A 12,785-nucleotide genomic window follows, 5' to 3' on the forward strand; every position below is an offset into this window, starting at 1 on the left:
TTTTAAAACCATATATTCATGGACACATTCATGGAAGTGGCTGCTTTCGCTCAGTATCAGAAACTAGGCTAGGAATATCGTCAACGCTCGCCTTGCCCAGCAAGATGGCGTTGACAGCCGTCAGAAGCGGGTAGTCCTTCTCTAGTCCACGAGCCTTGAGGAAGCTGTTGACCTCAAACGCCGTGCTGGTACCCTGGAGCTTTTGGCCGTTCAGATCCTGCTTCTCTACCTCATTGACAGAGATGCCCTTCTCAACAGCCTTCTTTGCGCATCGGAAGTTACGACCTCCGGAGCAGGAGGTGATCAGATCAGCAACACCAGCAGATGACTCTGTAAAAGTCGCAGTGTGCACAGTTTCTCCAAAGAACTCTTTTCCGAACTTGACCATTTCCATCAAGCCAATTCGCATGACAGCGGCCTTGGCATTATCACCCCAACCGCGGCCGTCAACAAAGCCCGCAGCCAGGGCAACAATGTTCTTCAGTGCACCACCAAGGGACACGCCAGCGACGTCAGAAACCATCTCGACATGGAAGTAAGGTCGGTGGAAAAGGGAGTGGAAGCAGGCGTGGTCGAGCGGAGGGTACTCTGCGGGCACAGGAGTCAACTTGGTCTTGGACTTGCGGCCCCTGGCATCGCGGTGCTGCATGTCAATAGGCTCTGTGACGGTCATGGTCAGCCCGGGGCTCTGGGACCGCGGCGTGGCAGCCCTGCTGTTGTCCATTGGCGGCGGGTCATAGGCAATGGTTGTCTCAGACCACTTCTCTGCGGCAATTTCACTGGCGATGTTGGCCCCGCTCAGAGCACCGACGTAGATGTTCAAGCCGTCACCAATCCATTCGCTGAACAGGCTGACGCCATCGTCTGATACGTTGACACCCTTGATGCAGCTGATACCACGGGCATAGGGCAGGATCTTGCCGCGGATCTGGTTGCAGACGTTGTGGATGAACTGGTGAGGAAGGTTGAAGATGAGAATCGTAGAGTCTTTGACGGCGTCAACGAGGGAGGGGTTGGCGATGATGTTGCTTGGGAGGGTGATGCCGGGGAGGTATTTGACGTTTTCGTGGTATTTGTTGATGACGTGGGTCAGCTTCTGAGGAGCCTCGCCGATGGATGCATCGTAGTGCTTGGAGGTTTGGGCGATGGTGACCTCCTCCTCAAACACCCACATCTGGACATCCTCCTCGAAGACATCTTTGTTCGCTCGTGTGTTTTCGGCAACGATTTTTGCAATGGTAGATCCCCTATAGAGTGAAAAAACCCCGTCAGATATTTTTTACGGACGCAGGTATTGATCTCAACACATACCAGTTACCAGATCCCACAATGGTGACCTTGTGCTTCTTCTCGTATCCGCCGAGGAAAGCCATCTTGCCCGCAGTTGTGTTGAGGGTGGAGTAGCTGCTGCTGCTGTAGCCGTAGAGACGATTGAGCCGTGAGTTCCGCAGATAGGAGCCGAAGCGAAAGCTGCAGAGAAGAAGCATATACGATAAGGGAGCCTCCTATATATAGTATGCTGTATGTCTTATCTATTCTTGCCGCGAGAACAGGGAAGCCGCTGGAGAAAAAAATGACCTGCAGCTCGTGTGCCAAGCTCAGTGCTCAATGACGCATAGGTTCGGCTGAGCCCAGCCAAAGTGTCTCACCGCTTACCTCATCGGGCGTAATCGCCCCAACCGATGAACCGCTGGGGCGGCAGGAAATCGCTGCACCAACCGCTTGATTTCGCCGAGATGCGAGGGATGCATCGCAATCACATGCAATATCGCCGACCCCTGGCTCGAATTGCATTTTCACATGCCAGCGCTGGATGACGTTTTTACTTTATTGCGATATATATCTGCTGATATCACAGGACTGGAGCTGTTCTCATCAAACGCTGTTGGCCTTGGCAGGCACCGTAAGCGAAGAAATATTAACTTTGATGATCCTGGGAGCCGAGGACTGTTACATTGCATATCGAATGCATTAAAACTGGAAGCACATCATGCAACGACCGCAACTCTCTAATAGCACGTGCTATTGTGTGATATACTTGATTTGACATGCAGACACGATACAAAACAGAATATTGAATTCAATTGCTATGCGATACATGATTGTTTTGCTGAATCGCCCATTGCTCCACGTAGTGCGGAGACAGCGTCAGCACCAGTAAGACACGACGAGATCTAGATCTAAATTCAAAAAACGCCCGCTCCTAATGATTACTGCTCTTCTCTCTCCTTTTCCTCCTCTTCCTCCTCATTTTCTTGCATCAAAGATGCCTTTTCCTCATCTGTGCCGCCCGAATATGATTTGCGTCGCATCGTCTTCGTCTTCTCTTTCTCCTCCATTGTCCGCTCGCCATCGCCAAAGATGGACTTGAATACCCTGTCATAGCTGTACCACATGACGCCAAACGATCCTGTTATTATACTCGCGCACCATCGAGGAACTCGGCCGTTTTCGTTCGCCAAAAGCCTCGTCAACGACATCATACATAGCAGCATCGGTGCCCAAGCAAAGATGAAGACAGCATGGCCAATCTTTTGCCTAATGCTGGTGGCTGTATAGGGCTGTAGCGAGGCCAGATGGTCTTGGTAGGCCTGGGGGAGCTCATGTTCTCTTGCACCATCTTTCAAGAGCTTCAAGTATCGAGCGCTTGGCTGGGCATAGTCGGGGCTTGGCCTACGGGGACCCAGAGCAAGCCTAGCCCACCAGTTTTTGTTCTCTGGCTCAAGCGGAATGTATGGACAATAGAGAGTTCTTGCGAGGAACGGTCTAGGCACGTCTGGGAAAGTCGGCTTCTCTGGGACGCCAATCTCTGCGGGCAGTGGAAGACACGGCACCACGATTTCCTGATAACCTGAGCCGCCACCTTCGGTTCTCATAATGTTCCGCCAATCCTCTTGAGTCACTTCGTATACGATTCCCATGAGACCGCCGTCCCAGCCCTGTCCAGATTTTGGTGGGCTGATTGGCGGAATGATGGGCGGATGAAGAGGATCAGGCAGCTTAGGTTCTTTGGGCAGTTTTCTGTATCCGACATTTGCGAAGCAAGGCTCTCGGTAGGGAAATCCGGGCAGGTCGAACGTCAGTTGCAGAACCGGCACAGAGACGTTGATTTGAGAAATCGGTCGAATCTTGCGCATCCCTAAAAAGGTTTCTGCACACATGTTAGAGCCATACGCCAGATAGAGGATGGTTGCAGCGGCCTCTGCAAGTTCTTTAGGAGCATCTTCGGCGGCTTGAGCGAGACGTTTGGGTGAAATGTCTGGAATCGATGATATGGGAGGGTATGAGCCAGTTGCTGGATGCTGTTCGGTAGCCTCGGCCTTTTCCAGCGCAGCTACGGCGGTTGAGGGCCTCTCTGGAGATTCTGATCCCTTCATGCTGGATGCTGGGCAGATGTAATGGCCACAAGTTGGTACAGTCTAAATCAATAGTTGTCACAAGGTTCGCGGGGATGGGCACTTCTACTATTTATCCACGCAAGCGGCACACCAGCTTGAAACGCGACCAGGGTCCATTTCGCACCACATCCTTCGCAACGCTGGCTAGATCAATCGCAACGCACATCCAACTCTTTTTTTGATTTGTACGCTGCAACTAGTTGCTGCGGAATTCAACGCCTGCGGAGCGTCGGACTGGACCCTCGTTGCGAAAACCGATGGCCCGACCTATGGCAACCTTGCGCCAGCTGAATAATCACAGTCTATGACACATTCCTCTAGCAAAGGGGGAAAACTCCGCACACGATTGATCCCTCCGCTCGCTCGGCATTCTTTTTTTATGGATCGTTTGATCTGATAAAGAATCGAGTTGCATAATCGGCGTATGGGGCATCCAGGCACGAGCTATGTACGCGTACGAATCTTTTACGATGCCGAGACAAGGTGAGGCGAGGCGAGGCGGGCCGTTGAGATGGCATCGGGTCCTAAATTGGCTTGTCCGGAGGCGAATAATGCGGTGAGTTTGTGGTTGCAGAAATTGATTCAATTCAAGTTTCTGATTCGACAGTTGATTTTCAAAGAATGTCGATGCACTTATACGTGTACACTATTGACCAGAAGTAGCAGCGACGTAGTTGATGCCCGAACTGTCCGATTGTAGACAAGAAGATACGGGAACATTGAGCTAAGCGTAAGAGACGTAAGACAAGTCGGACTTGATTGAGTGACTATGTAAACCACCACATGATTGGCCGTAAACTATTGCACAAGCCGTATCGATATACAGCCAATAGTGTTAGAATTGAGTGAATAGGTAATCAATCAAAGCACCATGTTTAATATTAGAATCCTGCTTGTCGCAATCCCTGCAACGATGCAACGACAGGCCGCATCCACAAATCAATATTCCTGCGATCCACAATACTTCAGCGCAACGAGACCCGCCCCCTATGATGGCTGATTCAAGACGGCACTAACAACGTCGCACATGTGCCAGACAGATTCGCTAACAGAGCATGGAACCACCGGTAAAGACCCTCTCCAGAGGCGAATGAGACGCGCCAGTGCCTCCCGAATGGGTAGTCCTCGTCAGCCTCACCGGCGCTTCTATTAGGTCCACCTTTGGAAGCTTAGCACGTCCTCTTAAGGCCCTTCGTTCGTCCCATGGTGACGCCGGCTGGGTCGAGCGCGGCTCAGGACGAATTGAGCAGGGGTGCTAGCCTCGAATTAGGAAAAGTGTCTCAGATGGAAACAATGGGGCGCTCGGTGAAAAAGGAGAATGGGACTTGAAATTAATATGGGAATACGAGTAGATGTCGTGTCCTCTTTTTATGGGAGAGATTATCACTGCCTAAAAAAAAGCTCAGGCCAGCAATTTTCACTTTTGCGCCTCTTCTCACTCTCTCTCACCTTCGTCAGAGCGTGTTCTGTGATGCTTATTGCGTGAATGAAATAAAGTCTGAGATCAAAGTGAGTTTTAGCGTTTGTGCTGCGCCTTTTGCCAACTTTGCGCTTACCTTAGCCTCGTCGGGGTTGCTTTAGGATTCTTCAGACTTGGGCAAAATTCCTCTTGCCATCCACTCGTTATTATTATTATCATCAGTTTGTTTCATCGGTGAATCCGGAACCATGGCTGCGCCTGTATCCGATGTGCCCAAGACGGGCGTTGAGATGATGTTGGAGCGCATCATGGGCGCGATGGAGAAGCAGGTAAGGGGGCTTCTTTAATTCAAAGGCTGCGATTTTGCCGACGGCAATCTCGGGCCCATCATCCGGATGCGTTTGCGGAGATGAGATCAGGTCTAACGAATGAGTATAGAACCAAGAATTGTCGGAGCTGCGGAAAGAATGCACGGATCTTCGATCCTCAAACAGGAGCATGGAGATTATGCTCCAGAACATTGCTGTACGCCATCACCCTGTTTGCTTTGAACAGCAATGCCAGCTTATGCTTCCCAAATCTATCGCGTCACACAACGCGTTTTCTCATGTCCGCTATTCTAACATCTCATGATGCCTTCTAGCAGCAAGGACGTAGCCACAGCCCAAGTGGTCTCTCTCCCAGCGTGGGCCGTGAGCGAGCCCGTTCGCCTTTCCTGCCTCGCCACTCTTCAACCCTCCAGAGTGTGCCTTCGCAAATCTCCATCACATCGCCAACTCGCGAGCTCTCCATTACGTCTTACCCTTTCACTGATGACCGCGAGATCCCTGGTTTTTACGTCGTTATCCCAGCAGGCGGTGCTGGTACCCGCCTCTGGCCCCTTTCTCGAGAGAACCACCCCAAGTTTCTCCTCGATGTCAACCTCTGCGGCAGCAGTCTGTTGCAGTCGACCTGGGATCGACTTCTCCCGCTGGCCGGTCCTTCGCGAATGACTGTTGTCGCAGGACCTGCCCACTCCGACGGCATTTTGGGCCAGCTGCCTAACCTGGATTCCACTAACCTCTTCACTGAGCCTGGTCCCAAGGATTCCATGGCTGCTATCGGTTTGGCTGCCGCAATCCTCCTCAAGCGTGACCCTGAGGCTATCATTGGATCCTTCGCCGCTGATCACATGATCTCTGGCGAGGATGCATTCCTGGGCGCTGTCACTGAGGCAGTCGAGGTCGCCAAGGAGGGCTACCTAGTCACAATCGGTATCGCACCGTCTCACCCTGCCACTGGCTTTGGTTACATCCGACTGGGCGACCGCCTCAACCTCAAGTCGGCTCCTCACTCCCGACTGGTTAGCTCCTTCAAGGAGAAGCCTGATGCCCACACTGCTGCCAAGTACCTCGCTACTGGTCAGTACCGCTGGAATGCGGGTATGTTTGTCACCAAGGCCTCTCTCCTAATGGAGCTGATGAAGGAGAACTGCCCCTCCCTTTACGAGGGCCTGATGAACATTTCCGATGTGTGGGAGGATGAGGCCGCTCGCAAGGTCGCCTTGGAAGAGGTTTGGCCTATGCTGGAGAAGATTCCCATCGATAATGCCGTTGCTGAGCCTGCGGCTGCGGAGGGCAAGGTTGCCGTTATTCCCGCTACATTCGGTAAGAAACTCGATAGTTGACAAGAATTTGAAGGATATTTTTTGCTGACTCTTATTAATTAGGTTGGGATGATGTTGGTGACTTTTCTTCTCTTGCTGAGATGCTTCCCGCAGAGTCCAACAAGCCCCGCGTGCTGGGCGACCCAAGACTCGGTAAGATGCCCCAATTTATTTATTCGGGCATTTCATTTTATATACTAATTTTGTCGTTTAGTCGTTTCCGAGCAAACTGCTGGAGGAATCGTCGTCCCCGTCTCTGGTCGTCTCATCACCTGTCTTGGAGTGGACGATATTGTCATTGTTGATTCCCCCGATGCGCTCATGGTTACCACCCGCGCGCGTTCCCAGGAAGTCAAGTCCCTGGTCAAGAAGTGCCGCGAAGCTGGCTGGAAGAATTTGTTGTAATTTTGTTTTGCTGTTTACGAAGATGTATCTTTTCTGAGGCCTTTTTTGTTCTAGCCTTTGCGAGAGTTACCCCTTCACAGCTTGGGCACAACAGGGCGAATGTTGCTACGCATTTACTATGATTTTAATGCTCTTAGTTAACTATCAATTTATAATCTAGATTTAATCAATCTCCATCTCAATTCCCAAATCAGACGCTTCATTGCCTTGAGCCTCGATTCTGAGGAGTCAAATCTTGGTGCCTCAGGAGTGCAGACGCTTTGCAGGCGACTTGCCAGCTGCGAGGTGCTCCTTCCTGCTTTGTGTGCTCGCCCCCTCCTCGACTCTTGCCCAAGACTTTTTGTTTCCACGGGTTTCCCCTCTACCAATTTTCTGTACATCCTATTCTCTCTTCTCTTCTTTGACTTCCTTTTTTCTCTCTCTCGGTGTTGCTCGTCTCGTTCAACTTCTTTAGGGGCTTCTATGACGTTAATCGAAGACATCTCTGTTCTCATCAAGTGTGGTTCTTCTTTGGCCCAATTTGTTTGTCCGTGTTCCTCTTTCAAGAATTCATCTGCCCTAGCGACTATTTTTCATCGCTGCCTCTGTACGATCACACTTCATTCACACATCGTACTCTTCACTATGGCTCCAAAACTGCGTACAAAGCCCAACATCCGTGCCAGGGTGCAGAGGGCACCAACCAAGTTCAGTGAACTGGATATCACCCCTAGTCGACCCGGTGAAAATCACCATCCTCCTTCCAAGGATGGCAAGGATACAGACGAGAGCTACCATTATGACCACGATATCGGAGATCCTTTGTTCGACGAGACTCAAGATATAACGAACACGGCTTCATTTGCATGGTCGGACGCTGGCTCCACCAACGTAACTCATCGCAGCACTCCAGCCCCTCCAGATGACGTCCCAACAGAAGAGTTTTGGGACTTTGATGACGAAGACGATGAAGCAATAGAGCAATTATTCAGTCAAGACCCAAAAAATAAAAACTTGCCTGATACTGTGCCTCTCAAAGAGCCGTCACTGACACCCGGACCCCAAGTCGACTTTTCAGAAACTGCGTCTACCATTCGTCGGAGCTCACCATTTTTGACGAGTGACGCACAAAGAGACATCTGGGATTTTTCTGACAGCCTGTCAGGAAACGAGGCGCCTACAGATGCTAAATCTGTCCAAAAAGAGAAACCCTATCTAAATTCTGGATCACAGCACATAGCGATAGATGATATATATGATGCCACCCCCAGGAAAGAAGTGGCGCCAGTTCAAGAACTGGCGACAGCCGCACCAAATATCAAAGTGTCAAAGACTACCAGCGTCACCCAGAACCATTCCGCTACTGCAATCACCTCTTCAAAGTTTGAGACTACTGGCCAACCATCTTCCCGCTCTTCTGCAAAGAACAAAAAACACCAACAAAAGGCAAAAGAGCCTATTCAATTTGATCCGGTGACGCAAGAGATAGTCGATGTACCTGTATCCAAGAAGAAAAATCCACCTCCAAAACGATCCATCGTAAGTGCTTTACAAGAGTCTGCAAAGGGATCGAGCTCTCCGTTTGTCAGCGCCAAAAAGGCACCTCGAAAACAAGCTCCTAAACAAAATCAACCCAAAACTAAACCTGCAAAGAAGCGCAAACGCAAAGCAGAGGTAGCCCAGCACGACTCGCCCAGCATAGATATCTTGAATGATAGTCCTGTGCAGATTGTCATGGCCGGTTCTGCGGAAGTCTCCCCAGATTTGCGCTCTGTTGACCATGAGGACGATGCGATGGAAAACCAGCCTCCATGCATAGAGGACATTTCTGATTCAAAGCAAAAGCAAAACGAGCACCTTCATCAAAAGCCACTCGCCAGCAACGAAGCTAATATTGGGCTCAAGCCACTCCCCATCGAACGTGACCAACCCAAGAGAAGGAAACTTTCCAGACAGTTTAGCATTTCTGAAAAGGGCAGCCCGGTTGTAACGAGAGATGCTGCTCCTACGAAAAGAGCTGTCCCTAACATAATTGAGCTGGATCCATTTATAATGGAGAGCACAAACCCAGCAGTGGCAGTACAGCGTCCATCTTTTTTGAGGACTGTCTCGGGAGATAAACTGTACGGACAGCAGTCAGATAACGCCGTCGGAAGCATTGACAAAATCCCATCAAGATGGCTCCGGAGAGTAGATGAAAACAAGCCATGCCCAAAAGATAACTCTACGGGAAGAAACATTCACGATAACATCATGAAGAGTTTTCTGCAAGATGCCGAACCAGTGAAAGGTCCCCAAGATCGCCGGCTAGATGAGATGACTGGCCATGGCCAAATTCACAAGCAGATTTGTCTCACGGTTGACGTAAGTAATGTCCAAAATAGGCAGCTCAGGGACGCAAAAGGCTGACAATATGATAGCAGCTGATGATTCACCTGGATGAAAAGAAAGCGGCCGCCTCTAAAATGGTGGAAGCATACCATGCTGGCGGGACTGCTTCGATAGCCCATATGCAGCAGCAGTGTTTATACGACTGCCAGAAAGTGGTCACCACATTTCGCAGACATGGTGCACCATTTGACAAAAATCTACAAGCCGCCAAAGATACCATACAGGCGCGTAGGCGAGCTCGGACCAGGATAGCGGGCGAACTCGATGAGCTGTTAAAATCGCGAAATCAAGCTTATGGCAGAGTACGTTCGAACCTTGGGGCTGCTGTTTGATCGATGCAATGGATTTTTGTTCAGTGTGCACTATTATTGCTACATATCGTTGCACATTTGGTAATAGTAACGACAGATTGCCAAGGTAGATTAAGATAAGATCTAATAATGCAAGAGTAAAAGGAATGTAACTATAGCTGCGTTGTCAAATCCATGAATAGTGACATTTGATTGTATGACACGTGCTTGCTAGAATGAACGAATCGATTCAAGGTGATATGGCTGCATAATGCATCGTATGACTGGGCCGTGCGGTTTGAAGTGCCCACCCCACCATTTATGCGGCACAGCATGGTGAGGCCTAGAACCAGGAAGCAATGTCTTGTCTGAGACAGGGCGTTCTGCTACATGGAAACAATTCACCAGATGGATCAGTAGATGCAAACGAGCTGAATGATAAGAGTAAGAGGCTCAAAGACGGGCAAAAAAAGGTACGAGCATGGATGACAGGGAGAGCCGGCGGTGAGAGCAGAGCGCTGCTGCGATACCGGGATATCCATCCTGGTCCTCGTATGTAGGTAATCATCATCACCGGTTGTCTGGGTGGCCGCTGCTGGGAGGCATCGCAAAGGCCTGCTAAAAGCCAAAATGCACCACTCATTATTAGGTAACGTCGCTTCTCCTGCTTAAACGAATCAATGGCTCCATTTGCTTCAAGCAGCCCCAAGACTCCGACGGGAATGGAAGACAGAGATCTCGTCATTGGTGAGGCAGATATGGGTCAATCAAGTTAGACTCAGATCCAGAATCCAAGAGATGGGCATATAGAGAGCTGGTACAATCTATAACCCATATCTGCCTCAGCAATGACGAGATCTGTCTTCCCTTTCCGCCGGGTTCGTCTTGGGGCCACTTAAGGTGAAGCAGGTGATTCCTTCAGATTTTCAAAAGTGACCTTGGAGACCTTAGGTGTATTCCGGATATAGGGTGTTGGCTGGTAGGTGAGCGGCTGGGATGTTTCAAATTTGCCAGCGAGCACTTGTAAGAGCACTTGTAAGACGCAGGACTGCGGGGAAAGCAGAGTGGCATGTGAGGCGGCGAGAGTTGAGAGACATGGGTGGATATTCAAGTGATTTGGGGGTGGCATATGCGATATGGGGGTGCGCGCGGCATGGTAGTTATTCGGACAAGGTGGGCGAGTTGAGTGGATGAAAAACAGCCATTTACTGCACCCCAAAGATAAGATACGAGGCAATGGATGGATATGCTTACTTGTAAGAAAAGGCATATGCATGGAACAGAGGAGAGAAGAAGAAAAAAGGAGGGAGAGGGGGGATATAGAAGCATAATAGGGGGTCTTGGAGCGATTATGGCGATGATGCCCAGGGTGCTACAAAGTACTACCGCAGTATTGCCGTATCCCGATTTGCCGAGACAGAAAGGTGACGTGACGTGCATGCCAGCGGGTAGCTGAAACGGGAGATGAGGGAGAGAGAAGGAGAAGAGGCGGAGAGAGAGCTCTAGGCAGCCTGTGGATGTGAATTTGGGGGGCAAGCAATCCAGTAAAGCAGGACAGCGAGCAAGGGTGGACCTGGATGGACCTGGAAAGGGACCCAAAAGGCGGCGTAGCATCCTGGCCAGAAGAATTAGAAATGGAAGCGTGTAAGAAGGGCGGGATGTTGGTGTGAGAGAGTGTGATGAGTGGTGACAGCACAGGAATTCCTATTAGTATATCTTTGGGGGTGCGCCGGGACAGGTGGTTTTTGTTTGTTGTAACCGAACCGTGCATCTCTCTAATGTGCTGATTGATGCGTTGTTGGCCTGCGATTGACGATCTCTGGGGACTCTTGATTTTTATTTGCTTTCTTTATTGAGTTGTTGACCGATTATTGGCTGGATCGAGAGAGAAGCGTTTTTGGAGATTTGGAGAGACGAGCGGCTCATCTTGGGGGTTTGGTGCCTAACACTGGGCTGGGGATAAATATCAAGAGTCGGCACGACGCGGAAGCCAGACGAACGCATTAATCGAATCGAGTTGGATCAAGTCGAAAGCGAATTATAGAGGGAAAGCGAAACACGGCTATTGACTCCGAATAAGCGTCATCACTACTCTAAACTATGCCTTCAACGCGGTCTTCTTCGGCGTCTTCGTCGCCCACTGGACACTGGAGGTGAGCAGCAGCCAAAAGGCATTTACTTACACCGTTCCGACCATCTGCCCATTTTCTTCATCGGATGCTTTATTTATTCTCCCCCTTCCCTTTATACGAAACACATTCACTATGACTACGGCTGCAAGGCTCAGCCTCTTCTTTCCTTTTCCCTACAGTATAACACCCGCAGTAGTGGCGGGCGTTATAAATGCAACGCAGCAGCCTGAAAGTCGCTGCTCTGGCGGCGCTGCTCACGGCACCGTTGCCCGAAGTAGCTCGCGGCCACTGCCGGTGCCTCCGGCGCTGCCTCTGAAGCTAAAAAAGAGTTTTTGGGGGCGCGCCTCGGTTTCGACGGGCTGCGGTTTGTGATTTCTGGAGGCAAAAGGAAAAGAATAGAAGGCAAAATTGCAAATTGCCGTGAAGCGCACCGGCTGAGGGTTCCGAGATTGTCCTGCTGATTGTGCATGATTCACAATCTGCTGCTATTTCGCCGTCTTTATGGTCATGAGTATAGACATAAAGACGGCGCTTCGTCATGCCCAATCGCCTTCATAATCTGCTATTCATGTACATATAAACCCGCACACACTCTCTCAGCCTGCTTACCACTTGACCCCCATTATCGACTGCTGCCTTGCTATTGTTGTCACTGCCTACTATTGTTATTGTCATCTGCCACAGCCCTCTTATATCGGGGGTTTCATGGCAGCCTTGAGCCTCTCCTCAGACTCGCTTCACAAGGCCGGCTTTTAAAACTTGGGCTGGGCTGGCTGGACCCCACGCCCCGCAATTTAATTTTTCGATGCCCATTTTCTCGGCAGCAGCCCATTCTGCCGCCGCTATTACCACTGCCGCTACCGCTACCACTACCACTACCACGGCCACTGCCACGGCCACTGCCACTACACTTTTCACTGCACTATTTCTGCACTTAGTACTGCCGCTACACCTGCACTTTTTTTACCAAGGTTTTTTCTCTCTTCTCGTCACATTCCACCAGCTTCGCCGTCGTCTTCTCTTCTCTGTCCTGTTGCCGACAAAGCTCTTTGATCCCTGACCGTGTCTCTCATCTCTCGTTGCACCCTCTACAGCAGTCGTTTTACGGGCTTCTCCTTTGTCTAC

At 50.4% G+C, this 12,785-nt stretch overlaps 6 protein-coding genes across 6 annotated transcripts; 3 read left to right on the forward strand and 3 right to left on the reverse strand.

The window, feature by feature from the left end:
* Positions 1–28: 28 nt before the first annotated feature.
* GGI43DRAFT_421624 (NAD-dependent glycerol-3-phosphate dehydrogenase N-terminus-domain-containing protein) lies at positions 29–1,487 on the reverse strand (the record flags this gene model as incomplete). The annotated part of the gene is made up of 2 exons (XM_083207987.1): positions 29–1,247; positions 1,312–1,487. The coding sequence occupies 2 exons, from the start codon at positions 1,485–1,487 to the stop codon at positions 29–31; spliced, it is 1,395 nt and encodes a 464-aa protein (XP_083062698.1).
* A 624-nt stretch (positions 1,488–2,111) lies between these two features.
* On the reverse strand, positions 2,112–4,046 carry GGI43DRAFT_312369 (uncharacterized protein). The gene has a single exon (XM_083201713.1). It carries the CDS (start codon positions 3,375–3,377, stop codon positions 2,211–2,213), a length of 1,167 nt encoding a protein of 388 aa, XP_083062699.1. The 5' UTR covers positions 3,378–4,046; the 3' UTR covers positions 2,112–2,210.
* Positions 4,047–4,561: 515 nt separating this feature from the next.
* On the forward strand, positions 4,562–7,099 carry GGI43DRAFT_312558 (mannose-1-phosphate guanylyltransferase). The gene is made up of 6 exons (XM_083201717.1): positions 4,562–4,907; positions 4,970–5,147; positions 5,257–5,343; positions 5,462–6,464; positions 6,527–6,616; positions 6,678–7,099. Exons 2-6 carry the CDS (start codon positions 5,067–5,069, stop codon positions 6,866–6,868), a joined length of 1,452 nt encoding a protein of 483 aa, XP_083062700.1. The 5' UTR covers positions 4,562–4,907; positions 4,970–5,066; the 3' UTR covers positions 6,869–7,099.
* A 393-nt stretch (positions 7,100–7,492) lies between these two features.
* Positions 7,493–9,570, forward strand: GGI43DRAFT_381847 (uncharacterized protein; the record flags this gene model as incomplete). Its single annotated transcript, XM_083203173.1, has 2 exons — positions 7,493–9,211; positions 9,268–9,570. 2 exons carry the CDS (start codon positions 7,493–7,495, stop codon positions 9,568–9,570), a joined length of 2,022 nt encoding a protein of 673 aa, XP_083062701.1.
* Positions 9,571–10,454: 884 nt separating this feature from the next.
* On the reverse strand, positions 10,455–11,421 carry GGI43DRAFT_312383 (uncharacterized protein). Its single transcript, XM_083201714.1, has one exon. It carries the CDS (start codon positions 11,140–11,142, stop codon positions 10,636–10,638), a length of 507 nt encoding a protein of 168 aa, XP_083062702.1. The 5' UTR covers positions 11,143–11,421; the 3' UTR covers positions 10,455–10,635.
* Positions 11,422–12,759, forward strand: GGI43DRAFT_312384 (uncharacterized protein). Its single transcript, XM_083201715.1, has 2 exons — positions 11,422–11,681; positions 12,109–12,759. Exon 2 carries the CDS (start codon positions 12,128–12,130, stop codon positions 12,596–12,598), a length of 471 nt encoding a protein of 156 aa, XP_083062703.1. The 5' UTR covers positions 11,422–11,681; positions 12,109–12,127; the 3' UTR covers positions 12,599–12,759.
* The last annotated feature ends 26 nt before the right edge of the window (positions 12,760–12,785 follow it).

The sequence above is a fragment of the Trichoderma evansii genome, assembly GCF_050947405.1.
Source record: "Trichoderma evansii strain SZMC 28006 chromosome Unknown GGI43scaffold_5, whole genome shotgun sequence".
NCBI classification, from domain to species: Eukaryota; Fungi; Ascomycota; class Sordariomycetes; order Hypocreales; family Hypocreaceae; genus Trichoderma; species Trichoderma evansii.